The following is a 14,106-nucleotide window of genomic DNA, read 5'->3' as shown; positions in this document are numbered from 1 at the left end:
GAGATTTAAGCGCGAACACACTATAAAAAGTCTGCACTGCAGAAATTCTCGAAGTGAATCGAAGACATTGAAAAGAAAAGTAGCTTCGTGCTACTACGAAACTTCGCGTAGTAGTACAATTAGGCTACTTTCGACTGGAAGACAATTGTTTCATCAGTATTCCTTTATCTTGGGGATAAAAAAAAAGATAATGTGGCCTTGCGTGCCAAAGCCACGAGTATCGATTGTGAGGCAGGTCGTAGTGGGGGGACTCCGGAATAAAAAGTCCGGGTCAAAGTCCCCCGGACTCCGGGACTCCGGACTCCGGGGGACTTTGACATGTACCCAATGCACAGCCCACGGGCGATGTTGCATTTCGCTCCCATCTAAACGCCGCTGCCACGGCTGGGATTTCATCAGTCACTAAGCAGCCACGGCGGGTGTTGGGGATTTAAAACGGACTGATTCATTTACCTAACATTTCGCGTTGTCATGAATCACTAAAGTCCGCAACTCGGCTATGAAGCTCGGTGGCATCGTTTAGGAACAACATTCGCGTAGTGCGGAGGACGAAATGAGCGAAAGACAACAAGACAGGCAAAAGACAGCGTTCTGCCGGTTCGCGTGCTTGCGTAACGCCCCTGACCAATTTACAGCTCCCCGAAACGTAATTACTCGAGATCCTAACAGTACACGCTTGGGTGTTCCGCCGAGCATGGTGAACAATAAATCAAAAAGGCAGTTGGGCATGTCCTCATTCCTCCTGCTATCGAGCAATGGTATTACGCTCGGCAGAAATCATGACCTCTGCAACGTGACGTGTTTCGTAATTTCACTTTTGGAACTTTCAACCACATAAATTATTGAACAGACTTCTTATCTCCTCAACAGTTCTGGCGCAGCCTCTAATGGCGCCTGCGTAAATTTAAGGTATTTGCACAACCTGAGGAGGTCATGTCTTTTCGTTCTCAGTGCTACCCGTCGCATTAGGGACTTGCTTCCATGAAAATATTGCTGTAGACGCTGATAAAGGATACCAAAATTTACCAAATTCATCTGCAGAGATACAGTGAACTTGAAGGTCTGTTGAAGTTCACGTTCATTAATTGCAAAGTACTGCACGCCGACGGATGAACCTAGCACATTTATTTTTCTTTCCACATTTGTCGCCATGTTCGACGTCGGAGGTGTTCATTTACGTTCATTCATATATCTTCAGGACAACAGTGTTGCCATGGTCGCACTTTGTAATTGGCCACCAGTGCCTGCGTGGCACTGTGTAGGGCACCAATTATGCCAACGTATATGCGTGGAAGTTTCAAATAACTCATGGCGAGAGCTGTTCCACTGGACTTACTTATTTTAATTTTTTCCACGTTCGCTTTTCATTGCTATGGGATAGAGTAGGTACAGCATAAGCATTAAGTCTCATGAAAAAAAAAAATTGGGAGGGTTTGTTAAACGTGAAAAAGAAAGAGAAGCCAAGTCGGTGCGCTTCTCTATGTAAATAAATAAATAAATAAATAAATTGTTACTAGAAATTTAACGGTAAAAACGAGAGAAATGCGTGAGCATTTCGTTGCACCGGTTTGAGGTGTCGGATGCATGACTTAAACCACATTCACCACATTGGGAATAATATTTAGTAAAGCAATAGGGTAAATTTAGTAAAGCAGTAGGGGCTAGTTGGTGAACGTTCATAGTTATATTGCGCTTAGTTTTACAGTGACGATATTAAGTAAAAACGTCCACGTCCTGTCCTGTTTAAAACTAAAACTAAGCGCAGTATAACCATGCGAAACCATGGGAAATGTTATTCAGGAGCTCGCTCGACGCACTTCCTTCCTCTTCGAGGCCCAAAGTGTAACTGACGGTGGGCCTGAGCAGACTACCGTCATTTGCATCACTCACTCACTCACTCACTCACTCACTCACTCACTCACTCACTCACTCACTCACTCACTCACTCACTCACTCACTCACTCACTCACTCACTCACTCACTCACTCACTCACTCACTCACTCACTCACTCACTCACTCACTCACTCACTCACTCACTCACTCACTCACTCACTCACTCACTCACTCACTCACTCACTCACTCACTCACTCACTCACTCACTCACTCACTCACTCACTCACTCACTCACTCACTCACTCACTCACTCACTCACTCACTCACTCACTCACTCACTCACTCACTCACTCACTCACTCACTCACTCACTCACTCACTCACTCACTCACTCACTCACTCACTCACTCACTCACTCACTCACTCACTCACTCACTCACTCACTCACTCACTCACTCACTCACTCACTCACTCACTCACTCACTCACTCACTCACTCACTCACTCACTCACTCACTCACTCACTCACTCACTCACTCACTCACTCACTCACTCACTCACTCACTCACTCACTCACTCACTCACTCACTCACTCACTCACTCACTCACTCACTCACTCACTCACTCACTCACTCACTCACTCACTCACTCACTCACTCACTCACTCACTCACTCACTCACTCACTCACTCACTCACTCAAATATGATTATTCTACCACGTGACTGGCTTCCCACACTTCACACAGATACTTTTTTACCCTTCGACACTCCTAATACCAACGCTATAATGAAAAAAAAAGAAATGTGCTTGAATATTGTAATCCACTAGGACGACATGAAGGTAAACGCGTTATCGGATGCCCTGGTAGCCTGCCATCTACGAGTATGACATTCTGCGTCAATTAAGGAGACCTTTGCTGAGCTAGTTCTGAGGTGTTCTTCTCGACCCAATAATTTTAACAACTTGAGTCGCGCAGGTGCGACCCCCCTGATTTATTTTTTCTCTGCCCGACGAGACGTGTCCTTTCTCTTTTGTGACAAAAAATAAACCACGGACGTGGCAGCGTCCTCGCGTTCTTACATTTCTTTTAAATCGATACATACATGGTGCACGTTTCTGACGAGGTATTAGCTGCTAGTGAGAGCTTGTCCAGTTTTCCCCTTTGTAATAGCTGCTTGTAGCGCTCTGAAGTCTGTGGAGAGGAGAGCTCGGGGCACCCGTCGTGGTTGCTCAGTGACTATGGTGTTAGGCTTCTGAGCACGAGGTCGCGGGATCGAATCCCGGCCACGGCGGCCGCATTTCGATGGGGGCGAAATGCGAAAACACCCGTGTACTTGGATTTAGGTGCACGTTAAAGAACCCCAGGTGGTCGAAATTTCCGGAGTCCTCCACTACGGCGTGCCTCATAATCAGAAAGTGGTTTTGGCACGTAAAACCCCATAATTTCAGAGCTCGGGGCGATCGTGATAACCTTCTCTTGTTGTCACCTCCTCTCCGCGCAGAGGTGATCGGTGCGGTGACGTCAGTGCTCCTTATCTGGGTGGTGACCGGCGTTCTCGTCTACATGGCCGTGCAGCGAATAGTCCTGCAGGAGTACGAGATCAACGCCACCATTATGCTCATCACTGCCGGCATCGGAATACTCGTCAACATCATGTGAGTCGGCGCAAGGCCTGTCCCCGTGCAAAAGCGTTTAGCAACCGCAATTCCAACTATTTCGGTGTGCAGCATATGCCTATAGTTTGACGCTCAAGGTACGGAATATGACAACGGCATATCGCCGGCAATCCAAACCTTAATAAAGGCAGGGCACATAACATGCAGATAGGAATGTGAAATGAATGTCAAGGGTGAGAAAGGGAATGGTGCTTTGACAGCACATTCTTTCTCTCGTCAGCGTCTAAATGCGCTCAATGATGAACATCAAAACATGTTATGGCTTCCCATGCCGTCAGCCATTATTTTTTGTTCCGTTGTATGAAATATAATTGTATTTCCGAGCCAGTTTCTCTGTGTATATGCCCGTGTCATGAACTATTTGTGTCCCGATTCCCTTGTGCATGTCGTGGCCACAGGCTGAAAGTGTACGCAGTAACACACATGTACCAACGAGCTCGAGATATTCTGTAGGGTGTGTTGAAGAGGTTGTCACTGTACGACTTGTCACTCAGAGGGAAAAAGAAAAGAGTAAAGACGCCATGTAACGCATAATATACTGAGAATTTGAGCTACTATCAGGATGAAAACTGACAGTTGTCGCAAAGATAACCTACAGAATGTAGTATGCTTATTACAAAGTGAATAAAACAAAGATAATTATAGAAAATGATTTTTTTGCTTAATGCAATATCTGTATTTTCGCTCCTGCGATGCACAGCTGTGCTATGTTTTCCTATGTAGAATCACATTCGAAGCACAGCTTCGTGGTCCGTTACTTCAAAAGGCGTTTGAATGACTGTCATCATCATCATCATCATCATCATCATCATCATCATCATCATCATCATCATCATCATCATCATCATCATCATCATCATCAGCCTAGTTACGCCCACTGCAGGGCAAAGGCCTCTCCCATACTTCTCCAACTACCCCGGTCAGGTACTAATTGTGGCCATGTTGTCCCTGCAAACGTCTTAATGTCATCCGCCCACCTAACTTTCTGCCGCCCCCTGCTACGCTTCCCTTCCCTTGGAATCCAGTCCGTAACCCTTAGTGACCATCGGTCATCTTCCCTCCTCATTACATGTCCGGCCCATGCCCATTTCTTTTTCTTGATTTCAGCTAAGATTTCGTTTACCCGCGTTTGTTGCCTCACCCAATCTGCTCTTGTCTTATCCCTTAACGTTACACCCATCATTCTTCTTTCCATTGCTCGTTGCGTCGTCCTCAATTTCAGCAGAACCCTTTTCGTAAGCCTCCAGGTTTCTGCCCCATATGTGAGTACTAGTAACACACAGCTGTATACACTTTCCTTTTTATATACACTTTCATGATTTGAGAATGCCTGCCAAACGCACCCCAGCCCATTCTTATTCTTCTGGTTATTTCACTCGTGATCCGGATCCGTGGTCACTACCTGCCCTAAGTAGATGTATTCCCTTACCACTTCCAGTGCTTCGCTACCTATCGTAAACTGCTGTTTTCTTCCGAGACTGTTAAACAATACTTTAGTTTTCTGCAGATTAATTTTCAGGCCCACCCTTCTGCTTTGTCTCTCCAGGTCAGTGACAATGCATTGCAATTGGTCTCCTGAGTTACTAAGCAAGGCAATATCATCAGCGAATCGCAGGTTGCTAAGGTATTCTCCAACTTTTATCCCCAATTCTTCCCACTCCAGGCCTCTGAATACCTCCTCTAAACATGCTGTGATAGCATTGGAGAAATCGTATCTCCCTGTCTGACGCCTTTATTTATAGGGATTTTGTTGCTTTCTTTGTGGAGGACTACGGTGGCTGTGGAGCCGCCATAGATATCTTCCAGTATTTTTACATATGGCTCATGTACACCCTGATTCCGTAATGCCTCCATGACTGCTGAGGTTTCGACTGAATCAAACGCTTTCTCGTAATCAATGAAAGCTATATATAAGGGTTGGTTATATTCTGCACATTTCTCTATCACTTGATTGATAGTGTGAATATGGTCTATTGTTGAGTAGCTTTTACGGAATCCTACCTGGTCCTTCGGTTGACAGAAGTCTAAGGTGTTCCTGATTCTATTTGCGATTACCTTAGTAAATACTTTGTAGGCAACGGACAGTAAGCTGATCGGTCTATAATTTTTCAAGTCTTTGGCGTCCCCTTTCTTATGGATTAAGATTATGTTAGCGTTCTTCCAAGATTCCGGTACGCTGGAGGTGAGTGAGGCGAACTAGCTTTTCTAAAAAAAAAAAAAAAAAACCCACATCACATGCCGAAGTCAGCTACCCTCCCGTAACCACGTGTGCCAGCTACCACTGATGATTTCGTCAACGCCAAGGCCGCGTGGTTTTTTTAACGCGACCACAGGAAAGCACACAGACATGCAGCCTAGCTGACAGACTCGGAGCGCAAATGAAATGCAAACAGTCGAGAGCACGCGCAACGGCACAAGCTGCGTCGCCTGCCAGCCACGGTTCGTTGCACGCTTGGCGGAAAGAACGCGGGGTACATTTCTATATTCTTCGCACCTTGCATCGCTCGGCAGTTTGTTTTCGCCGCCGCAGCGCATTCTCTGCAGCTGCTGGCGTTGCTGCGCCATAACAACAGCTGACCTTGTGGTGTGTGTACCCGCCGTGTGGGCACACACACAAGTGGTTATGACGTAACGCTGCTGAGCACGAAGTTGAGGGTTCGATTCCCGGTCGCGGCTGCCCCACTATGCAGTGTCGGGACGTTAAGACCCAATTAAAATTTTTTTTTTATAGGGGTGGGCGTCCCTAGAAGATAATCTGCGGTCCTCTTAGGTGGTAGCCATATTTTGCCGGGTGCACTGTGGGAAATGGTGGAACAGATGGCCGAGTGGCCGAGATCGCGCTCAACCTGTTCCTTTCGCGTGTTTGCCGTCGCAGCGTTCGCTTGTCATGGCTTTGTTGTCGGCTGCGCCGTGCCATTGAGCCCACAATCCCTGCGCGCTCGATCGCGAGGCCAGATGATGATGATTATGGAGTCGAGATTGAGTGCTTTTGCTGTAAACGCCGGTTAGAGAGTAAAATTTTAGTCTACAGCATTTTCCGAGACAGCCCTACTGGGCGTCTTGAGCACCTGCTGGAAACCATATTGGACGGGTTATAGCAGTATAGCATTCTGTAGCTGGTTACAAAATAGTCCAGAGGGGGCACGCTTGTTTGAGCTCTGTGGTGTAAACGGTATGCATCTGCAGCGTGGTCAAAAGTGTTCTGACCTCTTTTCTATAGCGAGATAACTAAAAGCCCGCGAACCAAACGTCGTTCTCTTCAACCCATCGAGGTTTCTTTTCTTCTCACGTCATAGTGATACATCGTAACATGACCCAGAGGTTTTGTGAATAGCACGGCGGCTTACTTATAACAACTTTTGCAAGCGCGCCAGTGACCTCATTAAACGTCAAACCACAATGGAACGTATTTGCGACGCACTTTCGACACGGTGGCATCACCTTATGTATAAGCGCGCGCATTATCTACGCTTTTCGGCGACCGCGTTGTCTATGCAGGCCGAAATTCGTTAGCCGTTAGACTACCGATTAACGCGTGCACAATGTATGCAACACGCATTTTTGGGTCGGTAACAGCGCGGCCGTCGCACGGCCAGAACTGTACGCGCCGACGCCATAGGACGCCGAAATTACGTTGTAAATACGCTCCGTGTGGTTGTGCATCCACTGCACGGGCCAATTAATTGTTCGCCTTCTCCACGCAGCATGGGCGTGGCGCTGCAAGTGGGCGGCGTGCCGCACGGCCACTCGCACGGCACGCACCACGCGACCGACGACGTCGACGACGACGCCCACCTGAAGCACCGCGCCAACGGCGTGGCCGTCATCGAGAACGGCGGCTCGCGTCCCAGCTCGCCCGGCACCGCGGGCCGCGGCTCGGGCAACATCAACGTCCGCGCGGCGCTCATCCACGTCATCGGCGACTTCCTGCAGAGTCTGGGCGTCTTCGTGGCCGCGCTCATCATCTTCTTCAGGGTGAGTGCACCACGTGGGGGCGCCCGTGATGAGGCGTGCTCCATGGGCAAGCGGAAGGACGCCAGCGGCCCACAGGAAAGTGCACAAGCACACGCAGCTCTGATTTCTGTTCTATAACGTCAGACATTTTATGCGAAGCATACTAGCCGCACAACCACGCTAACTCTTCCTTGCTGCGCCGCGCGCGGCCGCGTAGCTACCATATGACGTCATAACAGCTGCAAAAGCGGAGGCTCAACTCGTGCGCTCGCTTGCGGCCGCGTAGCTACATAGCCGGGTCTCAGCTTGTGCGCTCGCCTGTATGAGTTGTTTCTTCGTCTAGCCGAACCAAATATAGCCAAGCAACAGCAGTTCACCAGGCTAAACAGTGGTTCAACAACTAAAATGAAGGCTAGTATGCTTCGCATCCTGGGCTTAACCTTAGCTAAGCCACAGCCATTTTTCTTCCCTCGTTTCACGGAGGAGACTGTGTGGTTGTTTGGTTGGTTTGGGTCAAGATAGTACTTTGTCGACGTATATATAAGTTGAAGTAAATTTAGAGATCGTCAAATGTTACGCCTAAGTAGTATACCAAACGAGCAGGCGGAATGTACCAACTCTGAATGTGTCCGCCCATTTAGTATTTTGTGAATGGCAATGTCATAATGCCAAGGAGAAAGACGCTTCTTTCACTGAAACAGTGTAAACGAAGCGAGGTGAAACGAAGCGAACGCATGTTGCTCGCGTTGTGCATTGTATTCTATCTCATCTGTTTCGGAGATTAGCTCGTGCAGGGTTTTGCCTTCACGTTCTGTAACTTATCGCAAGATGGTTGGGTGGACGAAGCTTGCCAGCATTTATGTTCCTAATAATGAATCGCCGGGATCGACTCGGAGCAGCGTATTCATTATTTCGCTGTGCTGGATACTTAAAATATTTGTCGGGAATTAGTACTACGCAGGCGACAACTTTTCCTAACTTTAACTCGATCCTGCGTGCTGCGCGATTAATTACGCATAAACACTACATATTCGTGGATGGTATCAACGTGTAGGCATGGAGTATGACAGATTAATGAATGCATGCCACACGACGTGGAAATTGACGCTTGATGAGGCATGGAAACAAAGAAATGCTCTCAAAACTAAAGTACACGGAAACATTGAGACCGTATGGTTTATCGGCCGCCAAGCTATTGGTTTCTGTCGCACTTTGCTATTAGTCTACAAATGTGTTGTTTTCAGCTTCTAACGACAGACACGAAATGCTGTTTTCTTTATCTGTGTTCGTTTGCGTGGGGAAGCCGCACTATTTCATTTCGTTGAGCATCTGGATCTCAGTTCGGTAACTCTGTTATTTGCAGTATGACGCAACGTGAAAACTACGATCCGCCGAACAAACTCGTAGCAGCGAACGCTGGAAAACCAAAGGACCCAGAACAGTGACGCAAACGGAACACGCGCTGGGTGTAGTGCGTTCTTCCTCTGTCTCCTTCATTCGTGCTATGCCTCGTTGCTATGCCTCGGAAAACCACACGTACAGTCCTGGCCGCTGTTAATGGGACCATTCTTGCGCGGTTCTCACTTAGTTTGTGCTCTAGCTGCAAGTACTGGCCGAAATTATGTCAGTGCACTCACTGCACAGGGGCGGAGAAAGGTGCTGGTGCCTCCAACCACAAGTCACCTGCTGCAAAGCCGGGGCCAATCGACACGTGTGTGTTCCCGTTAACAGTGGTCCGCGCGGTACGCCGAAATCGCCCGATTCGTCGTTCATATCTGGTCGTATTATACCAACGAGATACCCACCAAGCTTCTAGAGAAAAAATTTATGCGAAGCATATTACTAGAGCTCAACCCAGCTCCTCAGGCGCGGCGGTGTCGCCTTCAATACCACGTGACACCGTGACGTCACGACAGAGGAGAAACGGGGCTCCAACTCGCGCCGTCGCTCGCGGCGTCGCCTTCAAGGCTGACCACGTGACACCGTGACGTCACGACAGAGGAGAAACGGGGCTCCAACTCGCGCCGTCGCTCGCGGCGTCGCGGTGGTATATAAGCAGCAGCGCTTGCCTCTGCTAGACACTCACGAGGTGAGATGCCTCCTGGAGACAGAGCTGCTCGTTGGAATGAGAAGCGAAGGTTGCGGCGTGCTACAGAGACTGTTTCTAGGTGGCTTTGCTACGGCGCAGCGACTACGCGCCCCGCATCGGACGCGGTGAGCGTCGAGCAACGCAGCGTTCGGCGCGACAACGAAATGGGCGCCTGAGCAAGCGACGCACGCCTGAGCCGACGCCGATGACACCGGCTTTTCTGCGACACGAGCTTCTTAACGCTGTCGCGTTAAAATAAAGGCTAGTATGCTTCGTATCCTGGGCTTAACCTTAGCTAAGCCACAGCCAGTTTTTTCACTTGCTTCCGACAATTCGAAAGAACCCCTCTCTCCGACGGGTTGCCCGGCGTGGATGCGCTTACCCCTTTTACCTTGGATATATCGTACCAGCCAGCTAAGCGCTGAATGTGCTTGCGCAGCCCGACTACCGCATCGCGGACCCGCTGTGCACGTTCCTGTTCTCGGTGCTGGTGCTGTTGTCGACGATGGCGATCCTGCGCGAAGCCCTGACCGTGCTCATGGAGGGCAAGCCGAGCGGCATCGACTTCCGCCAGGTGCTCACGCTGCTCGCCCAGCAGCCCGGAGTGCACATGGTGCACAACCTGCGCATCTGGGCCCTGTCCATGGACAAGATCGCGCTCTCCGCGCACATCGTCATCCGTGAGTATACTTATCCTCGACTCGCGCGTCACGATATCGCCATGCTGATAGCTTTCGCTATGTGCACATATGTAGAAAGGATACACATGCCTTATTAACGTTGCGTGCAACTGTGCATATGTATACGAGTAGCCAAGCAGAGGAAGCAAGAGCACTTCCGTAAAAAAAAATATGCGCGTGTCGTTTTAGTACTCATTCCGCCAGGTTAAAAGGCGCGGGTAGAACAAGAGATAAGCTTTTTAATCAAGATCAAGTAACCTGTCACGGGGGGCTCACCGTCTATAGGACGTTCATCCACTCGACACGAGGTTGGGGAATGGACTCCTGGCCACGGCGACTGCATTCCGTTGGGGGCCGAATACATAACACCCACGTGATGAGGTTTTCTGGCTGCTTTAAGAAAAGCACAGCTCACGGAAGCTAATTCAAAGCCCACCTCTAAGACGTATGTTAGAGATCCCCAGGTGGTCAAGATGAATCCGGAATCACCCCCCCCCCTCCCTCCTTGTGCGTGCCTCGTAATCAAATCGTGGTTTTGGCGCGTAACACCACAGAATTCAATTCAATTTCACTACGGCGTCTCTCATTGGGATGCTACTTTTGGGCGTTAAACCTCACTGATTATTCAGTAATGATTAAAATAAAAGCTCTGTTAACAACATATAATTGAACATCGTTGTTTTCGTTATTAAAGGTTACAAAACTATGCACTTATCACTAAACTCTACTGTAATGCCCAGTTGTCATAAAGCATAGGCACCACATTGCGCGCACATGCGCGTCATCTACTATTTGAGGTCTTTTCAGCATCCACTGCGGCATGGCTGAATGCGCCTCTATTTGTATTTACTTGCGCATTTTCCTGTTGCTCCCTGCTTTACCTGTACAACTTCCACCATTTCATAAATAAGTAAAACAAGCCTGTCAATCTTTCATTAGTCTTCAGATTGTCACAGTTTTCCTCAGAACGCACGCTGTGTGCCTCTGTTGCACCTCTTTTTCGTTTCCACCCGTGCAGGGCCGAACGAAGACGCCATGCAAGTGCTGAAGTCGTGCTCTCGCATGATCCGCTCCAATTACGACATCTTCGAGCTGACACTGCAGATCGAGGAGTACCACGAGGTCATGGACGATTGCGCCAAGTGCAACGACCTGCGGAACTGAAGCGTTCATACTCTCGCCCAAATCCCGGGCGTTCTTCGCCAATACCTCTTTTGCGGGTAGCGATCAAAGAGATGCGCCGGCGACGCTGGACTGGTACGGCAGTGCACCGCTTCTAAAAGTGCCATCTTCGAGCACGGATGGAAAAAAGTGCGGACCAGAAGAATGTTCACAAAGTTCAGTGTGGCTTACGCGATGTGTTTAGGTGTTTTATATATTTTTAAAATCGCAACGTTGTTGGATAATTCATCGCTGTTGTTCGAGTTTCGCGAAACCTGGCCTTGGCACTGCGGCGGGTGGTAGAGCTAGCGAATAAGACGGTTGGTACTTATTTCAGGATTGGGACGTAGTAACCAACGCTAAAAGCGCGGAACCTGAACGAAAAGGAGACAGGACGCAATGATGCACGGACTGTTTCGTGCGCTTCTTGTTCCCTTTGTTCTGCGAAGCTAGTTTCACAGGGCACAGCGTGTAGCTTTGTCCTTCCTGGGCTGCTAAGGCCAGTCATGTCACAAGGCAAGGAGGGGAGCTTGAAGGTCGCTGTGCCTTACCATGGCATTTCGAGCACTGCTTTGCAGCAGTCATTAGCCCTTCCATGCTATCAAAAGTTATTCATGATGTGCGAGGCTTTTGTATAACTTGGTCTGTGTGTGCGCCAGTTATCTGGATCGTGTCAGCTTACGATAAAACGAAGCTGGGTCTTAATGTGATAGATGTTGCGGCTTGAGCTTACTCGTTACAGAAATAAAATCGTGGTGCACCTAGAAAAGTTCTATATACCCACATAATTTGCTGCAGGCACTGCGTCAAACTTGAAGCATACTCTATCTGCTAATGGAAGTCTGCTCCGTGCTAAGTGAACGGTATAAAAGGCTAGAATAAAAGTATAAATAGTTTCGTCGGGCTTTTTTTTTTCTGTTTTTATACAGCTGCGCGCTCATTGTGATATCCTAAAAGTAGAAGCGTTCCCTGCATTTCTCAGTATTTGTCATAAGCTGTGGGCTGCAGTACTGTACTGTCGAGACGGCAGTTCCAGTTACATGACCAGCTGTGCAGTGAACTTTTTTTGGTCATTGGGATTAGGACGCGATGTTTATCCTAGTAAAACTTGAATACTCCTGGAATTAGCTTTTTTATCTCCGAAATGCAAAAAATGATTGATTCATAGATTAACAATGCATGCCTAGTTTGAGCCATTACGTCGTAGTCAGTGTCAGAAAGTCGCTGTTCCAGTCTCGTTGTACACTCAGGCTCTAGTTGAAGACCGACGCAGAGCGTAAGTCCTGCCAGTATAGTTACTGCTGTTAAGGTCATATAGGTTGCTTGCCATTTCGCGTGTGTGAAATTCTGATCCACGACCCCCGCGGTCTAGCTTGATTTTTACTCCGTACGACTACAGCCTTGTACCCCTTGTGAAGGCTTACGGTGTTTGCATATACACAGCTGGCGTGAGACCAAATCCCTGAAGTCTCGAGACGATCCTTGTCACAATTCGTTTCGTGTTTTCGTGCCTGCTTTGAAGTGTGGGCTTTCGTTTACGGTTTAGCTGTGGCTTATATTCTTTTCTAGCATCATATTTGCCGTGACTACTTAGGATTTGAAGTTCGCGAAGAAGCACCATCGCTCTATTTCTCGCATAAAAGCCACAGGAAAGCAACAAAAACGAACGCTTCGACGTGTGACGATGGGTTGTGATCGCTTAGGCATGTGAACTGTGATTGTGCCCCGAAGATTATTGTTCACTTGTTACTGCACTGCAAACTATGTTGAATCAATGCAAGAATGCCTTGCATCCGTGTGTAGCGAGGGCGTGCATCCTCCTGTATATATTCGCCGTGTTTACATTATGTGTCTTTGTACATAAATTGATATAAAGGTTCTTTTTTTATCATTGTCTGCGTCATTGTCATGAACTCGCACCGTTCAGCGCTGTTCAAACTTAACTGCACCACTGAAATGGTACTTCCATACAAGGTGGAACGTTCGGTAATCTGGTTGACATTCGCTTTTGTTTGCAGCGCAACAAAGACAAGATGCCGAAAGCGGACATGTAGCGCGTGTTCAAAATTCTAACTTGCGAGTACCTGACGTGTCGCGATGCCCTACTTTTTCCATACTAGCGTAATTCATACATACAGCGAGCAAACCGTTGCCTGAGGTAAGCCTTTATTGTATTGCGCCAGCCTAAAGAAACACATCTTATGGTTACATAAAACACGTTTCTGGGCTATAGTCGGTGCATGATTAATTACCGCAATAGTGGCGCAGCAAATTACGAGGCACTACAGAAGATGGATGGACAGCAATGCGCCTGTCCCTGTTGCTTCTGTACTCCCTAGTCCTTTAGTGCGCCACAATTCTGGTAATTAAACACATCTATGAAGAGGCAGGAGGTGAAGAACAGCGTGTAGACTAGACAAAAAGCAAGGCTTGCAGTTATTTTCAGATGTTCTCTTAATGCGATGACCATTCTTCAGCGACTTTACCAACCTTGCGGCGTGTGTGCATCTATAGCCCCGTTTACATGAATGCGACAGTGGCGCATCGCATTTCCAAGCGCATTTGGGGAAGGCGATGCGACGCCGTTCACATGTAGCGCATTAGCCTCTCACCCAGTTACCCAGGTTGTATAGCTTAGGCCACAAGGTGTGCGCCTACTGCTGTCGTGCCGATCGGACAACTGGGTGTGTGTCCGAATAGACAACTTCAGC

The 14,106-nt window shown here is 48.3% G+C and overlaps 1 protein-coding gene across 3 annotated transcripts in view; it reads left to right on the top strand.

The window, feature by feature from the left end:
* The window catches only part of LOC135901298 (proton-coupled zinc antiporter SLC30A2-like), a 95,314-nt gene extending 82,028 nt beyond the window's left edge, over window positions 1-13,286 (top strand). For all 3 annotated transcript variants that reach the window (XM_065431036.1, XM_065431035.1, XM_065431037.1), the window contains 4 exons: window positions 3,337-3,490; window positions 7,216-7,486; window positions 9,994-10,234; window positions 11,253-13,286. In XM_065431036.1, the coding sequence (XP_065287108.1) occupies window positions 3,337-3,490; window positions 7,216-7,486; window positions 9,994-10,234; window positions 11,253-11,398 (812 nt within the window). In that variant the 3' untranslated portion in view covers window positions 11,399-13,286. The remainder of the gene's footprint in view (window positions 1-3,336; window positions 3,491-7,215; window positions 7,487-9,993; window positions 10,235-11,252) is intronic.
* The last annotated feature ends 820 nt before the right edge of the window (window positions 13,287-14,106 follow it).

The sequence above is a fragment of the Dermacentor albipictus genome, chromosome 3, assembly GCF_038994185.2.
Source record: "Dermacentor albipictus isolate Rhodes 1998 colony chromosome 3, USDA_Dalb.pri_finalv2, whole genome shotgun sequence".
NCBI lineage: Eukaryota > Metazoa > Arthropoda > Arachnida > Ixodida > Ixodidae > Dermacentor > Dermacentor albipictus.
This window is presented reverse-complemented; position numbering and strand designations above follow the sequence as displayed.